This window comes from Pseudonaja textilis, chromosome Z, assembly GCF_049901715.1.
Source record: "Pseudonaja textilis isolate UNSWEBS1 chromosome Z, rPseTex1.2, whole genome shotgun sequence".
NCBI classification, from domain to species: Eukaryota; Metazoa; Chordata; class Lepidosauria; order Squamata; family Elapidae; genus Pseudonaja; species Pseudonaja textilis.
In genome coordinates this window covers 11,338,882-11,361,699 of record NC_142008.1, presented here as the reverse complement: position 1 = coordinate 11,361,699, position 22,818 = coordinate 11,338,882, and the positions used below count along the sequence as shown (strand labels likewise).

Here is a 22,818-nt window from a genome sequence, read left to right as displayed (position 1 = left end):
GAAACCATTTTCCTCAGTCTCATGATTGAATAACCCAAGATAGCAGTTTTGAAAACCAGACCTGTTAACAGTTAAGAGAACTATTTTGAAGAAAAACAAAAAGGCAAATTTCAGTGCTTGCAATGTATTTATTTATGTCAACACAGGAATCATTTTATTTTTCTTGCTCTATCTTCGGTTGTTGGAACCAGCTTTTCTCTTCCCAGATAACAGGTGTTTAGGCTTCATATCAAAGACAACTCTATCCGCCTCGCCTTTCTTGCCCATCTGATTCATTACCTTCTGAGCATTTTTCATCATAATTTTTGCTTTTTTCACCATCTATAAAAAATAAAATGCAAGTGAAAAGGTGCACATACAACACATGAATTTAAATATTACATGGCCACATATTGCTCTGTGTTGAACTTCAGTTTCCAAGGGGAAAAAAAAAACTATTCAAAGCTGAAAATGCACATTATAGATAGCCTGGCTGATAGTGAATATATATTTTTATATCTAGAGGGTGGGGGGGGAACCAATGACCTCAAAATAGAAATTGGATATTTCAATTATAAATATCCATTAAAATGTTAGAAAACTGACTGCATAAATTGTCATATAGTAACAAATTCTAATTGCTAATTACGATAGCACAAAATATGCACTTGGATAATCTGAATAAACTGATAATTTTAATAATACTGAGATATACCTTAGCATCACGAAGACCAGAGACATCACGAGGGGGACGAGAGCCGTTGTGAGTTACTGGCATTGAGGCAGCTTCTTCAGAATCTTCTCGCTTACGTTTACGGGTAACACTGCGTGACCTTCTTCCCTGGATTAAATAATGTGCTTGAATATTTACAGATAACCAAATTGGAAACCTTAAGTTAATCAGATGCTCTGCTGGAACCTAGTTTCCATTAACAGATTCTTGTATCAGCCAAGAACCCACAAAAAGTAAACTCTTCATAAACATTGTTTAATTACAGGTGTAGCAATGATACAGAAGGGGGGAATAAGCAAAAAAAATTTTTTTTACCTCAATGTTGCCTGGTAGAGCTACTCCCAGGTTTGTCATCTCTTGTTCAACGGTTTTTTGTTGAATCTAAAGCCAGAAGTAAAAAAAAAATATCAGAGATTAGTAGTTCCTCAGTTTCTTCTCATGAACTTTCTCAGGTCTACTACTAGACTACAAGTTGAAAGCCCTCCAGCCGAAAGGACAGCATTTCTGTCTAGTAGCCCAAGATTAACAAACCACTATCCCACCCACATACATAAAAATACCTTCACTCCATGAACCAGCTCCACCGCAAGCAACCTCTTGGCTGCTCTGCTTTTATAGCTGCTCATGATTGGGCAGGTGGGCTGGCTAAGGTAAGGTCTTAAAGGGGAAGGATGCTAATTTTCAGGCATTCTGATCATGCTCAATGGTTCCTACAATTAGAATCTTCTAGATAAGGAATCTAGGGAACAGCCCTAAACTTCCCAAAAACAAAGGAGCCGAACTCAAAGCAGCACAGCTGTTTGAGATGAGAAATCAACAGCTCCAATGCTCTTGCTATTCTACATCTGGAAAAGGCTGCCTCAGTGGATTTGAAATTTTACCAATTAAAAGTGGGTATACAGGCAGCAGGCAAAGGTGGCCAAATGACTATTCTTTGAACTGTAGCATAGAAATCACACAATGCATCCCACCACAACAAATTTTGCAAGCTGAGACTAAGTTTGGTATAGTGGTTAAGGCACCAGGCTAGAAAGCAAGAGACCACCATGACTAGATTCTCAGTCATCCAAGTCATGTTTCTCTCAAAGGTGGCTTTTTCAAAAGGCAACTGGATAAAGGCAACTTGTTTCCTTGAAAACCTTTTGGACAACATTTTGTCTGAAATGGTTTAGGGTTTCCTGCCTGAGCAAGGGGTTAGACTAGAAGACCTCCAAGGCCCGTTCCACCTCTTCTATACTTCTTCTATACTGAAAGTTCTTCAGTGCTTTTTGTGTACTTTTCAGTTCTTTTTGTGCACATTTCCAGGACGAAAACCAAGAAAACATAGTTTTTCCTAAAGGTTAAACTGGTTAGAGATTTCATAAAGAAGATTACCATATGTGCAAGCCTGCAAATTAGGGAAATAAATGTAAACCACAATTCTTCTTCACTTCAAACATGGTTATATCGTCTACATTTGAATTCTTGGCAAAATTAATAATTCTGCTACTTAAAAAAAGACAGCATATGTAGGAGGGTGTTCTATTTATTCATTCACTTGTATCCCAGAAAGATGGAACACACTTTCCTCCTATTTTTCTCACAACAACAACCCCTTTGAGGTGAGGTAAGCTGACAGGAAGTGACTGGCCCAAGGTCACCCAGCTGCCTTTCCTAGCTAAAGTAGGGTTTGAACTCATGGCTTCTAGTCACAAAGATACTTTTCCTGAAGGCAACTGGGCTTTCTTGGGTTTTTTTTTTTCTTAAAAATGTTTTACTTCTCATCCAAGAAGCTTCTTCAGTTCTTCCATGAGTTTAAGAACCCTGATTTAGCCAGGAAAGCCAACTAGCTGACTTTGGGCCAGTCATTCTTCTCAGCCCAACTCACAGGTTATAGTGAGGAAAATAGGAGGAAGAAGGTAGGTTGGATTTGTCTGCTGCCTTTAGTTATTTGTAAAAATAAAGATAAAAATGAATGAATAAACATGGTTTGTAACATATTCAATTCTTTGCAAAATTGAGGATTTTATTAATAAAAAAGACAGCAAACGTAGGAGGTTGTTCTACATTTGCTGTATTTTTAATTAACAAGATTCTTAACTTTGCAAAGAACTCAAAAAATAGGATATAACTATGTTTGAAATGCAGAAGAATTTGGGTAACTGTGTTTGAGATGGAGAAGAATTGTGGTTTATGTTCACCTTTCCTAATTTATAGGCCTCCAGATATTGTGGTCTTCCTATTGAAATCTCTACTCAGCTTAATCTTTAGGGGAAACTGGATGAAGTAATGATGTATTTAAAACACTCCCTATCTAACTGCTTAGACAGAAGATTGTGGTCACTTAAATGCACTGGAATTATATGGACTCAACTTACAACCACAACTGAGTACAAAAAATTCCTGTTGCTAGGCAAGACAGTAGCTATGTAAATTTTATGTGAATCACTACACTATGGCCTTCCTTGCCACAGTAAAGTGAATCACTGCAATTAATTGAATCAGTCATTAAGCAAATCTGGCTTACCACGTTGACTTTGCTGGCTGGAAGCTGGCTGGGAAAAGTCAAAAATGATGATTACATGATCTACAGGACAGTGCAACTGTCATAAATACAGATAGCCCTCAACTTTCAATAGTTCATTTAGGGACCATTCAAAGTTACAACTGAAGTCATTTTAAAAAGTGACTTATGATCTTTTTCCACACTTAACGACCGTTTGTGGTATCCCTGTGGTCATGTGATCAAAATTCAGCCGCTTGGCAACTGGTTCATCTTTACGACCCCTGCAGTGTCCTCGGGTCATGATCACCTTTTTGCAATCTTCAGACCAGCAAAGTCAAATGGGGAAGCCAGATTCACCCAACAACTGGGGAAAAGATAGGTCATAAAATGGGACAAGCTCATTTAACAGCTATCTCGCATAGCAACAGAAATCTTGGGCTCAATTGTGGTCGTGAGTTGGAGACTACTATCTCTATATGCCAGTTGACTATGGGAAGGTTGTAATGGCTGCAAGTGTGAAAAGAGGTCATAAGTCATTTTTTCACTACTGTCGAAGGCTCTCCAGAATCTGCTGAAGATTACTTGCCTTCAGGGAGTGTTTTCATTCTGCTGACATGTTCCTGCAGCCTACTGAAGGCTGCTCTGGGTCAAAAGAAACCTCTATCCTTCAAGCAGCTTTGGAGAATGCCTCTGCGCCTGTGCAAAGTGCCCATTTGGTGCGCACATGCACACAAAGCCATGCCCACCAAGCCGGTGCCAACTTTATTTGAATACCACCACTGTTTACAGCCCTCTCTAAGTGGTTTACAGAATCTGCCTATTGCCCCAGCAATCTGGGTCCTCATGTTACCCACCTCAGAAGGATGGAAGGTTGAGTCCCTTTGGCCTGGGGAGATTTGATCTGCCAGATTGCAGGCAGCCGGCAGTCAGCAGAAGTAGCCTGCAGTACTGCACTCTAACCACCAAGGCTCATTGAAATTATTCTTTCATGATTTTGGGATGCTGGAGAGGTCATATTAGACTGGGACGCGTTCTTGTGTGGTCTGTGCTCTTGCGCAGCCTCTGGAGCCTCTGAAAATCCTGCCAGAGGGGAATGTGTGCATTCACACGGTTTTCAGAGGCTCTGAAGGGCATACAAAATCATTCTAACTCTCCTCCTGCAAGCCAGCATGATGCCGGTTGCTGCAGCAGCTGCCATGTGGCGCTATTCTGTACTACGCAAAACATCTGCACTTTGAATTCTGGCCACAAAAGTGAGTATGGGAGCCCAGGCGGGCAGGTGGGCCAAACACAGAACAATGAAGAGAACCTGTCTCCACTGCTCATTGCTGCTACTGGTCTCCAGAACCGGGCGAATACCACCACTGGCTGTAAAGTGGTAGATAAGCCTAAGTGCTATTGCTATAGTGCTATTCAAAGCTAATGCTTTCAAGAACAGCTGTAAAGAACGGCATAAGCATGGACGTGTCAACTCTGAAACATGTCAAAGTCACTGGATTCAACAGTGACGTCTCTTGGGGCTACCCTCCAGAATAAGATCTGAATCTCCTCCCTGCCATAGTTCAGAAGAATGCTGAAAACCTGGCTCCTCACCCAGGCCAGAGACAAGGTAGAGCGAGACCCCTTCACTTGGTTCCCTTGCTATCTTATATTGATTTTATTGTCATTGATTTGATTGTTGTGATCTGCCTGAAGTGATTTGAGTCAGGCAATAGAAAAGTTTAATCAATTATTATTACCATGGGATAGAATAGCAGGGCCTTGAATGTCTCGTTTGAGGTACTTATTAATTGTTAGGAGATTGATTCTGTGTCTCATGGATTTCTAAATGTTTTAAATGGGGATGGTAATCAATAAATATAATGACCCAATCTGATTCATACATTACTCTATCCCAGAGGATCCTAAACCTTTTGCCAACCCTTTTGTCCAGGAGTCACCAACCTTTTGGACCTCAGGGATCACTAAATTCATAGTTTTAAATCCTGTGGACCACTAATATGAAACCAGTGCGCAGTTCGCTGAAGTGCCTGGAATCCCAGTGACAGGATGGGGTCCTTCAGGTACTTAGCTTGGCCACTTGTTTCTGTAACCTTAAACACTCAGAGCCATTTGGACCAGTTTCCCACAGAAAACAAAACAGCGGGATCTCTCATCTCCCTCTGTCTTCCCTCTCTCTCTCTCTCTCTCTCATCTCTCTCCTAGCCGGGCCAGCCAGTGTCTTGGGGCAGAGAGGAAGTTGCACGTCTCCCAGTCGCGCAGCACCAACATCAGCCAAAAGAAATGCCCACGAGACCCTGCAAGAGATGAAACTTCGCTCCTGCTCTGGAATATGGAGTGAATCTCCAACCCCACCTTTCCATTCTCAGGCCAGGTAAAGTGACTGGGTGGGGATGGTGAGGGGCAGAGCCAGCGGTGAGTTCAACCAACAGAAAGCAACAGCAGGGGCATGAAAGAACCCCGGGTTGCCAACACCAGTTGCTTTGACCTGCCTGCACCAGCACCACCACCAACCTCTTTTCCGCAACAGCACTATTATTTTGTTCCAGCCGGTGAGGGCTGCGCTACTCCTTGCACATTGCACCACCTGCAAAGTTGCAAGTTACAGGTACTTCCTCTGTGGCGGAGATTTCCAACCCCACCATGAGGTGCCTGGCCGGTTCCATATTCCAGAACTCTAATCACAGGACTGGCCCATTGGTCATCCCAGAGCACCACCTCCACTAAGGTGCACTGCAGACCACCAGTGGTCTACGGACCTTCAATTGGTGACCTCTGCTTTAGTCTAATTTTAATGTTGTACACACCTCCTTTAAAAACCCAAACACCAAAATGAAAGCAAGTGAACAATGAAAGCAATACAATGATACATTGGGAAAGGCAGATTTATTATAACCATACCAAAAGTCCTCAACTTACTAACATAATCGAGCCCAAAATTTCCACTGTTAGGCAAGGCAGATGTTAAGTGAGTAGTGCCCCCACTATACGACCCTCTTTAACATAGTGTTAAGTGAATTACCTCTGTTGTTAAGTGAATCATGCAGTCATTAAGCAAACCTAGCTTCCCCGGTTGACTTTGCTTGTCAGAAGCTGGCTGGAAAGGTTGCCAATGGTGATCCTTGACCCCTCAAGACAGTACAACGATCATAAATATTTGCCCGTTACGAAGCACCTGAATTTTGATCACATGACTATGTGGATGCTGCAACCGTCATGTCAAAATCGCTCCCTTTTCAGTGCTGTTGTAACTGCAACCACTAGACAAATTGTTTTAAGTCAAGCACTACCCGTATTGATTTCCTTCAGCATGAGGTTCCTTCTATTTTTTTTTTGCCTTGCTCTCTGCACAGGCAAACCAAGTAAATCTGTACTTTTTAAAACAAACCACAGCTGAAAATGCCATTGAAAAGTCTTCCAGTCTTTCTTCCATTCTAGCGTAGTGCTTGACTTACATTTGGCAAAAGAGATTTATGACCTAAATTCAATTTTCAGTCACGTGACCAAACTCAGCAACATGGTCAGGTTTCAAACTGTTTGCAGTGTTCCATGATCATGTAACTATTTTATGACCTTCCCCCCCCTCCAAACTAGCACTTATGTCCATTTTTTTGTAAAACCTCACCATAGCGAACAGTGAGTTCGCTTAAGTGTTACTCAGTTAATGACCACTGCACATAAAAGGTTGTAAAATCAGTAAAATGGGTGGTAACTTGAGGACTACCTGACCACTTTTAAGGTACAGATAATCCTCAACTTACGACCACAACTGAGACCAAAATTTATGTTAAGTGAAAAATTTGTTAAGTGAAATTTGTCCCATTTTACAACTTTTCTTGCCACATTTGTTAAGTGAATCACTGCAGTTGTTAAATTAGTAATTGATTGTTCAATGAATCTGGGTTTTCCATCGATTTTGCTTATCAGAAGGTCGCAAAATGGCTCCTGAACATTGCAACCGTCATAAATGTGAGCCAGTTGTCAAGCATCTGAATGTAAATCCAGTCACCGTTGGGATACTGCAAAGGTCATAAATGTGAAGAATGGTCATAAGTCACTATTTTCAATGCTGTTGTAACTCTGAATGGCCACTAAATGAACAGTTGCAAGTCGAGGTCTACCTGTATCTACTGGAGTACCTTATTTCTTTCCCAGTCCAACTTCCTTCTGCCCATGACACATGTGCTCACATCCCACCAAATTCTCACCCGAATATTTTTTTATACTTGCCTTTTTAGCTGTTCTAGGCATTCTGGGCCCATGTACGTTCTTCTCCTTTGATTCCAGGATCTTCATTTTCTTCTTCTCACGAATTTGTTGTGCCAACTGCCTAATTCCCATCATTTCCTCATCTTCGCTTTCTGAATCACTATCATATTCTCCAGCTATTTCCTTTAGCTCTTCTTCTTTCTCCAGTTGTTCCAATTTCTAGAAAAACGCCACACTCAATAGGTTAGAAATTGATTTCTATCAATGTATTTTCTTATACACCCTTCAGACAATTCACGCAAATTCTCTCTTCCTGTGCCAAGTTAGAAAGCCAACGGGGTTTTATTTCACACAGAAAGACTGTCTATATCAGTGGTCGCCAACCAGTGGAAAGGGGACCACTGATGGTCTGCGGGAAAATTTTGGTGGTCTGCAGAGAAATGTCCCCCACAAAACACCCCACAAAGCAATTAATCCAGGCTGCCCGGAAATACAAGGCTGCACCGCCCACATGGCCTGCCTACCCGCTGGCCCTCACCCTTCGGCCGAGCGCAAATCTTACCTTGAGTAGAGCCAAACATACTGGAACTGGAAGGTAAGACTAACGGTGGAGGAGGGAAATCCGCCCCAGGGTGGCTTGCTGACGTTGGTGGGAAAGTCGGTCCCATATTCCAGAGCTGCAGTAGTCACAGGACTGGCCCTTTGGTCATCCCGTAGCAGCTGCTCCTCTACCCGGGTGCACCAGCCTGCCGTGGACTGGAAGAACTACTCCGCGATGACCAAAGGGCCAGTCCTGTGACTACTGCAGTTCTGGAATATGGGACTGACTTTCCCACTAACGTCAGCAAGCCACCATCAGTCAAAATTCATATTAGTGGTCCATGGGATTTAAAATTATGAGTTTGGTGGTCCCTGAGGTCCAAAAGGTTGGCGACCCCTGGTCTATATAGCAATAAAAACTTAAAATATAACTTTGGCCTAGATTAAATGGTATAACTGTTTCAACATACAACCACAATTGGGCCCAAAATTTATGATGATAAGCAAAAAAAATGTATTAAATGCACATTGCCCCATTTTATGACATTTCTTGCCACGATTGTTAAGTGAATTACTGCAGTTGTTAAATTAGTAACATGGTTGATAAGTGAAGCTGGCTTCCCCACTGACTTTGTTTGTCAGAAGATGACAAAAGGGGATCACATGACTCAGAGACACTGTAACTGTCATAAATAGGGAGTCAGTTGCCAAGCCTCTGAATTTTGATTACATGACCATGGAGATGTTGCAATGGTAGTAAGTGGGAGAAATGGTCATAAATCACATTTTCCAGTGCCGTCGTAACTTTGAACAGTCACTAAATGAACTGTTGCAGGTGGACTACCTATACTAGTTTGAGCTCATAACTGTCCCAAAGTGATTATGCAATGCATTTTGGGCATAAAGCAGAACTGGAAAGACAAAATTTTGTATTTGAAAATATTTGTACAAGTTAAAGAAAAATAAGAAAATTGTGCATATAAAGTATATAGTTAATATGAGAACATTTTCCCATTTAGTATACCAACAGTAGTTTAATACTTACCATCATGATGTCTGGGTCAATATAATCAGCTATGTTATGACCTTCCCAAATCTCAGGTATTACATCGTATTTTTCAGATGGATTCATCAGATCCCAATATTCTAAAGCAGGTGAGGAGATGAAGGAGTTTTATTTGTGCAATTCTAAAACTGCAATTTTATTCAGTTCATAGCTTTATTAATAAGAAAAAGCCACCCTAGAATAATAAATTGCATGCTGGTAGTAAGTTATACCTAATGGAGCTCTTAAACTTGTTTGTTTCAACCGACAACATTCCTTAAATCCTGAAGTATATCAAAATTAGATAAAAGTATAGATTTGAACTATATCCATATATATATATGGTCTACGTTCTCCACTAATCAGGAGAAATTCCTACTTATAACCTGGTACCCATTCCTAAGAGAATATGAATAAGGGAATGGATCTTACCAATACCAGGAAAAAAATATAGGCCTAGAAATTATGAGGCTCATCATAACCTGGGTGATTTTCTAATTTGTTTCTGCTTTAGCTGTTTACAAAAAAAGAGAATAATCTGATAGAGCAACTTGCTACGTAAGAGTGCAGCTGAATCTAATTGCATTTCTAAACAAAAAGACAGCTTGAGACTTACTCTTAAGATCCAATATATAGTCATCCCCCAGTTCCATTTCCAAGTCTTTCTCCTGCAGCAAAGATATATCATTAGTTAAGAGTTTCTTATAAATTTCACAACACCACAAAAAAGGTTGCACAAAGAGGTAGATTCGTTTAGTGGTTATGGCATCAGGCTAGTAACTGGGAGATTGTGAGTTCTAGTCCTGCCTTAGGCATGGAAGCCTAAGGCTGGATGACTTTGAGCCAGCCATTCTCTCTCTTTCAACCCAACTTATCTCACACAGCTGCTGTTGTGGGAGAAACAGAAGGATGAAAGAGATATTAGATATTTCACTGTCTTGAGTTATTTATAAAAATAATAGAGGTGCAACATAAAATAAATTATTTTTTTATACCCCTAAAATGTGGAAATATTTTGTAAAATATTTACCAATTTCTTTTTTGGGCCATCAACTTCCATGTGCTTCTTGCGCATCAAGGCTCCTTCCGGAATAAAAGGGGGCCTTTCCTAAAAGGCAGGAATGAAACCCAAAGTGAACTGAAGAAATTCCTTTTTATATAGCCTGCTTCCCCGAAAATATGACCTATCCTGGAAGTAAGTCCTAGCTTGATTTTTACACATGCGCCCAATATAAGTCCTACTCTCAAAATAAGCCCTAATTAAGACCTCACCAACTCTAGAGTGCATGAGTAAAAGTTAAGCTAGGGTGGGAGTGGTGGAATGGAGCTGCCCTATTACTTACTTTCGGACAGTTGTAGCCAAGCCTCGCACACTCCAACACCTGCCTTGCCAGCCCATTTTTTCTGCAGCCATCAGAAAGGCTTTCCTGAAGGCCTCTGTGGCTGATAACAGAGCCCCAGATCGATCCGGAGTTCTGTTATTGGCTGCAAAGGCCTTCAGGAAAGCCTTGCCAGCCACAGAAGTTCCTGAAGGCTTCTGACAGCGAAAAGGAGGCTAGGGGCGACGCACACAAGTGAGATTAGTCAGTGAATGGCATCCCCCCAAAATAAGACCTGGTGCCTTTTTTGGTGGCAAAAAAATATAAGATAGGGTCTTATTTTCGGGGAAACACGATATATAGCAGGTTCATGGATTCCCAGCCCCAAGGCCCATTGGGAACCTCACCTCACAAGTAGCAGGAGAGCACAAGAAACTCCATTTGCCCAAGAGGTGGGCATTCTCTACACACACACACACACACACACACACACACGGTGACCACAGAGCAAGAAAGTTTAAAGACGTGATGTGGTCCAGATGTGGTCTGAATATATCGGGAGGACACAAACTTGAAAAAGCTAGTGGATCCATATGTTTGCAACAGAGGCAATGAGATACAACCCCCCCCACACACACGCACCTTGTTGTCCCTTTTTGTTGGAAGAGCTAAATGTAGCCTGTTCAGTACATCATTCACTTTGTTTCCTTTCATTTTGGTGCTAACGCGATGGGCCAACAATCTGTCACAAGCCTGAAAATAATGGCAAAATATTAATTCAAGAAATATTGAACCTAGGCAAAGCATTAACACTGTCCCAGACATCCAGACAATCCTCAAGTTATAACCAGGGGCATAAGCGATCATTCAGAATTAACAGTAGAAACCCTCTCCCAACCCAGTTCTAAAGAGACAAATAGCTAGTCCAACAGTGAGGAATGAGTAGAATAGAATAAGAGTTTGAAGAGACCTTGGAGGTCTTCTAGTCCAACCCCCTGCCTAGGCAGAAAACCTTACACCACTTCAGACAAATGATTGTCCAACCTCTTCTTAAAAATTTCTAGGGTTTGACTATTCACAACTTCTGGACGCAAGTTGTTCCACTGATTAATTGTTCTAATTGTCAGGAAATTTCTCCTTAGTTCTAAATTGCTTCTCTCCTTGATTAGTTTCCACTCTTTGCTTCTTGTCCTACCCTCAGGTGCTTTGGAGAACAGTTTGATTCCTTCTTCTTTGTGGCAGCCCCTGAGATATTGGGACACTGCTATCATGTCTCCCCTAGTCCGTCTTTGCATCAAACTAGACATACCCAGTTCCAGCAACCGTTCTCTGTATGTTTTAGTCTCCAGTCCCATGTTTTAGCCCTCCCTGTAGTCACAGGACCTCATTTTGGACACTTGTCAACCAGACCACATTTGTGGTTGTTTGAAGCATTCCACAGTCATATGACTGCAATTTATGATATATATATATATTTCCCCTAAAAGCTGGTTTGACTTTCACCTTTTGAAAAGGACACCCTATAAGGACGAATGGGTTTGCTAAACACCTGCAGCATCTGGTGAATTAACTCTTGCAAAAAAGCCTGAAAAGTTACATGATGAGCCACTTTTCAACTGTTAAAACCTACTAATTGGCCGGCTCAATTACAGTTGTAAGTTGAGGGCTACTTGTTATAGGAAGGCACCTGCATGTTAGAATTACGTCAGACTATTGGACAAGGTATTGAACTTGAGGAACTAAATGGCTCCTTGTCTATGGAGATTCTCAGCCATCCAGGTCATGGTTGTCCCAAAGGTGCTTTTTTCAAGAGGCAACTGGATATTCTGACATTTCTTTGAAGACGTTTCGCTTCTCATCCAAGAAGCTTCTTCAGCTTCTCAGAAGCTTCTTGGATGAGAAGCAAACTGTCTTCAAAGAAAAACAAGGAAGTCCAGTTGCCTCTTGAAAAAGTACATTTGGGATAAATGTCTCCTTGCAGTATCACATGATTCTATGACAAGACCAATCTCAGTTTGGGGAGAAGAATTTCTCAACTTCAGGAATTTAGAACCTGACCAGAAAAAAAAAATAACGGTAAGGCAAGAGCTTGGAAAAAGGGTGAAATCAAATGTCCCCCTTCCAACAGCCAAACCACAAGTTAAAACTACGGGTAGTCCTCAACTTCCAACAGTTCATTTAGTGACTGTTCAAAGTTACAACAGCACTGAAAAAACTGACTTATGACCATTTTTCACACTTACGACTATTGCAGCATCCCCATGATCATGTGATCAAAATTCAGATACTTGGCAACTGACTCATATTTATTTATGACCATTGCAATGTTCTGGGATCGCCTTTCACAACCTTCTGACAGCCAAAGTCAATGGGGAAGCCAGATTAACTTAACAATCGTGTTACTAACTTAGCAACTGCAATAATTCACTTAACAACTGCAGCAAAAAAAAGTCGTACAATGGAGCAAAACTCACTTGTCTCACTCAGCAACAGAAATGTTGGGCTCCATTGTGGTCATAAGTCAAGGACTGCGTGTACTTTCTAATGACCAGATGAAGAAAAAAATTTCCCATACTGGAGACTGATGATGAATTTCTGCTAGCAAGTTTCAGGAATTGACAAATAGAGGATATCTAATTTTTCAAAAAAAGTTTTCTTTTTTGATTATATACAATGATATGGGAAAGTTCAACCACATCATAAAGGTAATTAAAAAAACAATATAGTGCCAAAACAACCACAAGCAGAAGAGAAAACTGACACTAGCATCTGCTCGAAACACTGGAACAAGGGAAAGCAAATAAAACCCAGCATCTAATTACCCTGAGGATTTTATGACAGCGCAATGATCAAACAAAAATAGTTTTCAGTTTCCAATGCAATATTTTAAAACCAGCTGCAAAACAGTCCTTGGATAAGCAGAAGATGATCGAACCCAATGTAGATATTTAGTATACACACATCCACTCACTTCAGTTTTAACCTGAATAACACCTTCTTCTGTCATAGTGCTTGTCTCAATCACAGGAAGTCCATCAGCTTCTAATTCAGCAAATATTTTCTGAAAGGTGATAAATGAAAGCATTTGGCAAAATTAATTCACACACCCATCCCTATGGTATCCAAACAATACATTTATCCACATGAAACACAATGTAGAGATTGCACTGGAATACAGAGCAACCTCAAAACTGCACATACTTACGTGTATAAAGGAAGTTGTGTGTCTATGTCTATTATATAAACACACTTTTTGGTATGACAGTTGAATTTAAAATATTTCCATGTTAAAGAGGAAAAAACTGACTTTTGGCACAGGCATTCCTAAACAGACTGATTATTAGGGAAGGTTAAGAGTGGCTGTTGTTATTTCATATTCCACTAACATTATAAAATATGAATCTTTCAGTATGTGGGTAGATTTCAGGCTTGCAAGATGATCTGTGCTGAATGGGAGGGGGAAATAGGAGATGGAAGGCATTTTGGATATGTTCACCACCTTGAATTATTCGTAAAGTAATAAAGGCCAGGTATAAATAAATAAACTGAATGAGAAAAATCAATCAGTTGTTACCAGAATTGAGGATAAAAAGTTTTAAAAAATTGCAATGAAGTGGCTAGAGCAACAAAGGTGGACATTGAGTGATTGACTTCCAGACTTCAATAGTAATTGTGAATGGAAATGATATCTGCTTTTTAAAAAATGTAATATATCTTAAGGATACCTTAAGAGCATGGCAATCCACTAGATCTCTGAGATCTTGTGTAGACCTCAAAGATTTGAGACTGAAGCACTCAAGCCACTAGCAAGAAAAAAAAATGATGGAGGAGGAGGAGGAGGATCTAGCCAACCAAGCCATAAACCTTTTTTCTGTGCAGTCATTACTTCTGAAAACTACTCACCTGATTCTCTTCTGAAAGTTCAGAAATCCTTTTCACATCACATTTATTGGCTACAATAATTAGAGGCTAAAATAAGACAGAGAAAGAAAACCATACATTGAATAAGCCATCTTGGATTTTCTAACACAAAACATGAAGCTTTAAAACATAAAGGGGTAAAATCCCAGGCACCTTGTTGGCAAACAATGGCTTAATATTCTCAAACAGTGCCAGCTGTTCTTCCAAGCTATGGCCACACTGTTCTGATACATCCATGACATAGAGCACCGCAGACCGGAGATGGGCAAGTGCAGTTATGGCCTGCATCTCGATGGTGTTTCTCTCTTCCAAAGGATGATCCAAAATACCAGGAGTATCTATGACCTGCAATGAAACAGACGAAAATTAAAAACAAAGCAGAATAGAGAGCCCCCATTTCAGAAACCATCTCGAATGAAAGTAGGGCATTAACAATGTGATTTACAATAGGGGTCCTCAACCCCTGGTTTGGGGGCTGGCACCAGGCTGCAGCAGGCCAGAAATTGGACCATGCAAAACAAGCAAAGCCCCATCCACAAGATGCAGGCAGCAGGTGAAACCACACCCGCTCCAGTCCACGGAAATACCTCTTTCCATGGAACCGGTCTCTGGTGCCCAAAAGGTTGGGGAATGCTGGTTTACAATACGTGTAGTTCTCAACTTACAATTCATTTAATGAATTTATTCGAAGCTACAATGGCACTGAAAAAAGTGACTTATGGCTATTTTTCACACTTACGACCTTCGCAATATCCCCACATTTATATGATCAGATTTGGGATGCTTAGCAACCGGCCATGTATTTACATCGGTTGCAGCATCCTGGAGTCTCGTGATCGCCTTTTGCAACCTTCCGACAAGGAAAGTCAATGGGGAAACCAGATTCACTTAAAGACTGTGGCAAGAGAGGTTGTAAAATGGGACAAAATTCAATTTAAAAATGTCTCATTTAGCAACAGCAATTTTGTAAGTTGAGGACTGCCTATTCAAATTCAGGTAATCCTCAACTTACATCTGGTCACTAAATGGCCATTTGAAGTTCCAACGGTCCCCTCCCTCCAAAAATACTTATGACTCTCTTTCAAATTTCCACCTGGAATACATGAAAATTAATAAGTAAACCGTAATAATAATTTAAAGCCTGAGAAAAAAATTCCAACACCTGAATTTTCAAGTTTATACATACACACTACACACACACCCTTAAATAGGAACAATTAACTGATTTAACTAAGAGGTAGTTTTTACCTGCCAACGCAAATACTTGTAATCCATGTGTCCCACAAACAGAGATTTTGTGGTAAATGCGTATGGCTGCACATCTACATCAGCTCTTGTTACCTAAAACAAAAAAGGATGCCACTTATGAAACAATTTCTGTTCTGAATCAGTTGGAATCCTGGGCAACACACAAAATAAATGGGTTAGGGTGACACCAAATAAAAATACATTTTATCTGAAGACAGGAAAATAAAGATGTATTTTCTTATCATCTTGTTAAGACTGTATCTTACAAAAAGGTAAGATGTAAAACTATTATTAACAAATACTAACACATATTTTCTCACAGTGTAGAAAACGACACCTCAACAGGACCACTCTCAATTTAACTAAGCTTGCAATTTTAAATACAGTTCTAAGAAATTACTTGCATTTGCTCAGTGTTTATTATTACATTCTAATTTAGTATGACTCTGATGGAAGGCATATCCACAAACCTTATTTATGAAACTTGATTTCCCAACATTGGGGTACCCACACAACAGGAGAGTTCGTGTGTTAGGATCAATGGTTGGCAATCGTGATAAATGCTGGCGCACTGAAATTTTTAAAAAGGACACAAAAGTATTGTTTAGATACATAATATTGTAGTTTGACTTTGGGGTAGCAGCATATTGTATGAATTTAGCCATTACAGTATTAAATATTCAGTCATCCATTATGGTTTTAAATTATGCTTTAGCAGCTTGGCCTGTTAGATCAGAGGTTTCCAAACTTGGCAACTTTAAGACTTGTGGACTTCAACTCCCAGAATTATGGGAATTGGCCAGCTATAGCCAGTTTGGGGACCCTACTCAAATGCATTCCATTGTCCTATTTCATATTTGAAGGACCGCTGGATGGCTGAAAGGATAAAATTCAACACAAAAAGCAAATAACGCCTCAGCCTCCAGCAACAACAATCGGACAAACCACCTAATGGTGTCCATATCATCAAGGCCCTTTGGCAGAACCATGTCTTCAGGGCCTTGAAAAAGAGTGTCAATGTGGGACCTTATCTCTGCAGGGATGATGTTCCACAGGGAGGCCCCACCCTTCCTCTTGGTTCCACTGGGGGACAGAGGGGGCCTTAGCCATTTATTAGGGATCTACATCTCATGGGACCATGAAAAAGGGCCTTTTTGGTGGTGGCTTCTTCTCTATGGAACATCATTCCAGGACATGGTTGGGTCCCTCACTGCTGCTTTTCCCAAAAGCCCTAAAAACATTTTCATCAGCGAGTCTTAGAGACCACAAATGGAGAGCCACTGAAGCAGTTATTGCTTCCATGTGGGGGGCAGGAAGGGATGGGATCTTGGTGAATTTTTAAATGTTTTAAGCTGCCCAGATTCACTTATGTGGGACTTTGACAGACAAATAAATGTGTTTAACAAATAAACTGTATTTTTTATATACCTTGTTCTAAATATTCCAGGCTCTGCTTCTGTCTTTTGATTATGGTACACATCCGTCCCAAGGCTGCACGTTTCAACTGTTTGCATCGATAAAGGGAATCCCCGTATTTCATCAGACGCACGTAATCTTTGGCAACACTGAGTCACAAAACCACAGATCAAATCTATATTCTATTAGCTAGGAGAATGTTTTAACTTCGTTATGATTTTATTCCACTTGATAGTATACTATTAGGGCGGGGGTAGAAGGAACAAAGAATGATATAGCTAAAACAGAATATTAAAACTCAGTTCATCTGTCACAGTGAATCATAACATAGTTTGACTACAATTTCATTTTTTTCCCTTGAACTCAGTGTTTCTCAACCTTAGCACTTTAAGATGTACAAAAATTGCTAATGTAGAGAAACACTGCTTAGCTTGTAAACAAGGATTGTGGGTTACTTTTTAGTCAGCAAATCGTAATTTAGCAAATCATTATTTAGTAATGTTGGAACTGCAAGAGGCCGAAGTCAAAGCCTATCTCCCATTGAATACCGAATTTACTGGGTATCTTCAGGCCATTCTCTCCCTCCCGGCTGCACACAATTGTTGCTATGAAAATAAACTTGCTAGGGAATTCTCCATGTCAATCAAGTGAGCTTCTAGAAGCAAGATAGGATATAAATATAATACCTAATAAGTATGTACATAGTGAAATTCTCTTACTTGTCAATCAAATTTTTGGCAATATTTATTTGCCCCAAAGCTAGCTTGTAATGATCTTTATCATAGAGTACATTCATCAAATCTGCATAAAAGGGATGAATATCCTGAAATCAACAAAAAATAGAGAATCAATCAGTAATATATTTTATAAAACATATCAATAAATATACATAATTCCATTTAACTTTTAAATAGGTTGTGTAAGTATGTATTAACACACACTCTAATCCAGTGTCCCCCGCAATCTTTGGGGCACCAGGGACCAGTTCCGTGGAGATAAATTTTCCTGCAGACTGGAGGAGGCATGGTTTCATGTGCTGTCTGCATTCCATGGATGGGGCTTATTTGCGTGGATCAGTTTCTGGGATGCCAGAGCCCAGTACTGGCCCACATACTGGGGGTTGGGGTTCCCTGCTGTAATCCGTAGAGATTTAAAGTAAAACTTTCTCCAGGATTAAAAACAATATATAAAAAAGCAAAAGAAATAAAAGTATGTGTCAGGTTTCTGAGCAATACTCTGAGGCTGGTAGATTCCTCAAAGAACAGTTTTGTTGGAGATATCATATTGGCACAATCTGGTGAACACCAACTTTGAAAGTTCCCGCAGTTTTCACCTAATTAAAAAGTGAAACAGTCAGTCATGTTGTCCAATCATGGTGCCAACTGGTTGCCTGGTTACTTCACCCCTCCTTCTCCAGCCACCTGTTGGAATGTCCTTGGTTCCCACAGGAAACTATTTTGTGTTGGCTACAAAACCCCCATCAAACTATTTCCCCCACCCAATCCCATCTTCGCATTGTGGCAATACTGAAGCCTCCAAAATGACCCCAGCCAGGTTCACTTCAGAGTTGATAGTATGACAATTATAATCAATGTGTCACAAAGTAATAGACAAACATTCCTACATAGTATAATAAGCACCCTTGTTATAACAATTCCCCACCCCAAGCCCATTAGAATAACCTGTTCTCAAGGGCCTGGTCATGATGATTTATAGCCAGGATTCAAAGGAATTCAAAGTTAATTCTATGAACCCAAGGAAAATTTGATACCTGTAGGGAAAGCTCAAAAAGTAACTTATGATATGACATGGACAGAATCTGTTTTTTAAAAAAGTAGATCAATCAATCCAGATTTATAATATACAAGTTTCAAGAATGACAAATTAATTCATTATTATTTGTTTCACCAGGAACAGCACAAGTAAAGTGTGATATTTTCAGAGGAAACCAGAATCCAACCACTGTCTGTCCTTTGTAAGTACAATGAAAAATTAATAGCACCCATAAGAGCATTTTAATATTTCCATTAAAAAAATCAATTGACTACTAAATACCAAATTGTTTATATTTTTACACCTACCCTCCCATCATAAAGTTTAAGATTTATTCTCATTAAATTCAATTCCTAATTATTTGATAGCAGTACAGAAATGTTGTAGCACAACTTCAGTCCCCATATTTCCAAAATACAGACAGTCCTCAACTTTTGACCAGAATTGACCCTAAAATTTATGTTGCTAAGTGAGACTTGTTGAGTTTTGCCCCATTTTATGACCTTTCTTACCACAATTGTTAAATGAATTTTTGCAGTTGTTAAAGTTAGTAATGCAGTCATTCAGTGAATCTGGCTTCTGTATTGACTTTGCTTATCAGGTAACAAAAGGTGATTACATAACCCCAGGACACTGCAACCATCATAAATATGAGTCAGTTGCTAAGTATCTGAATTTTGATCACGAGCATGGGGATTATGCAATGGTTATGTGATAAATGGTCACAAGTCACCTTTTTCAGTGCCATTGTAACTTTGAACGGTTACTAAATGAGCTATTATAAGCCAAGGGCTACCTGTATACAAGCTTTCTCCAAGAAACATGTAATGAACGTAAGTTTCAGTTGAAAAGTCACTTACATCAAGCTTTGGGAAATCCATAATTATTTGAGTAAGCCTGTCGTGATAATTTTGTTGGGTATATTTTACTTTTCTCATGTAGAAATGACGGATTCTGTGGATTTGATAATGCTTATGAATGACTGTAGGAGTCTTTCGCTGGGTCTTGGACAATGTTAAATCAATGAAGTCCTGCAAATAAAGAAGAAATAACAATTGATGAAAATGAAGAAGCAGCAGCAGATTTCATCAACGGTAAGAAAAAAAAAAATTAACAGCCCCAAAGAGGTATGTGCCAATCCTGTCTAATCTCTGAGACAGGAAATGAAAACTATGAACCATTGCAACAGGTATTCTAAATAATAACTATGAATCTGATGCATATATATTTGTTGTTGCTGTGTTCAGTCACTTACTCATACCTAACACTGTCACCCCATGGACTATAGCATGCCAGCCTTCCCTGCCCTCCTATCTCCCAGATTTTGCCCAAATTCACGTTCATTGTGCCAATGACATTAACCATCTCATCCTTTGCCATCTTCTCCTTTTGCCTTCAGTCTTTCCCAACATCACCGTCTTTTCCAATGAGTCCTTTCTTCTTATTAGGTGACCAAAGTATTTGAGCTTCAGCTTCAGTATCTGTCCTTCTAAAGAACAATCAGGGTTGGTTTCCTTTAAGAGGGACTGCTTTGATCTTTTTGCAGATCAAAGGACTCAAGAGTCTTCTCCAGCATCACAATGCAAAAGCGAATTATGCGCGTGCACACACATACACACACACTTTGGATAATTTCTATCCTTGATTGAAGGAATAAAAAGGTCAGAATTATGACACTGTGTCAATGATTATATTGCGTTTTTAAAATTCACCCTCATCGCTTTCCTGTACCTTACAGATTTATTCCATTATTTTAGAATGCATACAATCCATACTTCTACTAGCTTCAATTAACTCCTTACCAGCCAAGTTGTCTTCAGGAACGGATCTGCCAAATTTGTACTTTTTGAATATCTTATCATTTCATCCTATTTCTCTTTATCACCAGTTCCTTCCTTTTCCCATTTCAGGAGCAACTAATCTTATTCTACATTTTTTTCTTGCAATTATTTAACATCTCAAGGGAATCCTTTGTTGAGAACATGAATACGTGTATTCTTTCTGACTTTTCTTCCCCTTCAAATCTACTACTTCTTTTATAGCAATTTCCATTTTCTCTACAACACAGGGATCAAACTCGCGGCGTCATGTTATTGCCATGTGATGAATCATTACATTTTTTCCTTTCCTGGAGCTGGAGCAGGCATGATGATACTGCTGATGCATCCATCCGATGGGCCGCCAGTTTGACACCCCTGCTCTACAACAGCTGAACTGATTTTCTCCTTCCTATGCCTTTTCTACTGCTTCACTTTATGCTCTTAGTAATATCTCTAGATTATTTGATTATGTGCCATCAAGACATTTTCAACCCCATAACAACCACCTAGATTTTCTGCATGATGTCCCTGACCCAGTCTTCCAGTAGTGCAGAGGCCCCCAACCTTTTGAGCATCAAGGACTGGTTCTATGGAGAGAGGTTTTTCCACAGACCAGAGGGGGCATAGTTTTGAGTGCTGCCTGCATCCTGTGGATGGAACTTCGTTTGTTTATGCGGTTTCTGATTCTGGTTTCTTCACTTGTTTGCACGGCCCAGTTTCTAGCATGCCACAGATCAGTGACAGTCCATAAAGTAGTGCACTCAAATCACATGAATGCATGAGTCCATCTTGCTACTGATCAGTCCCCCTTTTTCTTCCCAAATTTTATTAGGGCCTTCCCCAGACTGCTCTTTGCATAATGTGTCTGAAGTAGGATAACTTTATTTTGATCATTTGGCCTCTGTGATCCACTGATCCCTTTTTTTTTTTGCTGTCCATGGTACTCACACAAGTCCTTTCCAATACTAAAGCTCAAGGCATCAATACTCTTCCTATCCTGCCTCTGCTATTGAACTTTTGTTGCTTGGCTCGCTTTCCTTGCCCTTCTCCAGAAAACTACTCCTTCTCCTTACCCTTCTTCCCTCCCTTTTTCTAAATGCAGGTAATCCTTGACTTATGATCCCTATTGAGCCCAAAATGTATGTTGCTAAGCGAAACATCTATTAAGCGAGTTTTGCAGTTGCTAAGTTAGTAACACAGTTGCTGAGTGAACCTGATTTCCCCATTGACTTTGCTCATCAGAAGGTAGCAAAAGTTGATCCCCTGATCCTGGGACACTGCAACCATCATAAATATGAGTCAGTTGCCAACTGTCTGAATGTTGATCATGTGGGATACTGCAACAGTTATAAGTGTGAAAAATGGTCATAAGCCACTTTCTTTCAATGCCATTGTAAGTTTGAACAGACGCAGAAGGAACTGTTGTAAGCTGAGGACTACATTTGCCTCTCCCATCTGTGCTGTTGGAAAGAAGGAAAAGGAAAGAAGCAAGGAAGGAAAGAGAGAAGGAAGGAAGGAGGGAAGGAAGGAAGGAGAAAAGAAAAGGAGAGGAGAAAAGGAAGGAAGGAGAGAAGGAGAAAAAAAGGAAGGAGAAAAGGAAGGGAAGAAGAAAGGAGTAAAGGGAGGAGAGAGGGGAGGAAGGAAGAAGAAAAGAAAATGCTCCCGCCTGCGATGCCACCCTCGGAGCCAGCCCAGATGCCTTGGCTGGGGCTCCTGGAAGCGACTGGATTAAGAAGGGACTGGATTCAATCGGCGCGCCTAATAAAGCCGCCTTCGAAGCCATTGGATCCCCTGCCAGGAGCTCCGTCCTCTCCTTGACAACAGACACGTGGAGCTCCTCAGGGGCCACAGACAGCAGAACCGGGGCGATCGCGTGTCTCCAGGCAACAGGGATCCGAGATCGGGGCTTACCTTCGCGGACGGAACCACCATAATCTTCCTGAAGTTGTAGAGCGCCATGGCGGCAGCGCGATCGCCCGGTGCCCGGCCTGGTTCGGAAAGGGAGAGTGGCACGGGGCAACGGGACTTCCAGGGGAAGAGGAATTCTCGCGAGAGCTGAAACCGGAAGTTCTCTGTGCCACCCACTCCTTCTTTATCCCTCCTGTCACGTGACCGAAGAGTATTCAACGGGAGGTTCTACGTTTTCTTTGAGGAAAGATGCGTGTGGACCCAAATCTAAGCCGTAGGCTAAATGGCAATATTAAGTGTTGGGGGGGCGGGGGGGGGCGGAGGACAAGCATTCCATGATCGCAAAGGAATGCGCGACCTACGGCTTCCGTCGTCTCGGGAAAGTCGTGGTTGTCATAGGATGGCGATTCTGTCTTTTTGGT

General features: G+C 40.6%; 1 protein-coding gene across 1 annotated transcript; it reads right to left on the bottom strand.

The window, feature by feature from the left end:
- Nucleotides 1-108: 108 nt before the first annotated feature.
- On the bottom strand, nucleotides 109-22,501 carry GTPBP4 (GTP binding protein 4). Its single transcript, XM_026710121.2, has 17 exons — nucleotides 22,400-22,501; nucleotides 19,529-19,699; nucleotides 17,615-17,718; nucleotides 16,908-17,044; nucleotides 15,950-16,050; nucleotides 15,480-15,572; nucleotides 14,385-14,576; nucleotides 14,214-14,279; nucleotides 13,282-13,371; nucleotides 10,953-11,063; nucleotides 10,022-10,099; nucleotides 9,608-9,659; nucleotides 8,992-9,092; nucleotides 7,428-7,625; nucleotides 1,028-1,093; nucleotides 695-820; nucleotides 109-321 (listed from the first exon to the last, which is right to left on the bottom strand). The coding sequence occupies exons 1-17, from the start codon at nucleotides 22,445-22,447 to the stop codon at nucleotides 169-171; spliced, it is 1,887 nt and encodes a 628-aa protein (XP_026565906.1). The 5' UTR covers nucleotides 22,448-22,501; the 3' UTR covers nucleotides 109-168.
- Nucleotides 22,502-22,818: the final 317 nt, after the last annotated feature.

Bases quoted from the DNA above. Each gene is read 5' to 3' on its own strand.
- GTPBP4 (XM_026710121.2), bottom strand. From the start codon at position 22,447: ATGGCGCTCTACAACTTCAGGAAGATTATGGTGGTTCCGTCCGCGAAG. The intron at 13,372-14,213 runs GTGAGTAGTTTT...ATCACCTTTCAG, and splicing joins AACTTTCAGAAGAGAATCAG to AAAATATTTGCTGAATTAGA. The intron at 7,626-8,991 runs GTAAGTATTAAA...GCGTTTTTCTAG, and splicing joins TTGACCCAGACATCATGATG to AAATTGGAACAACTGGAGAA.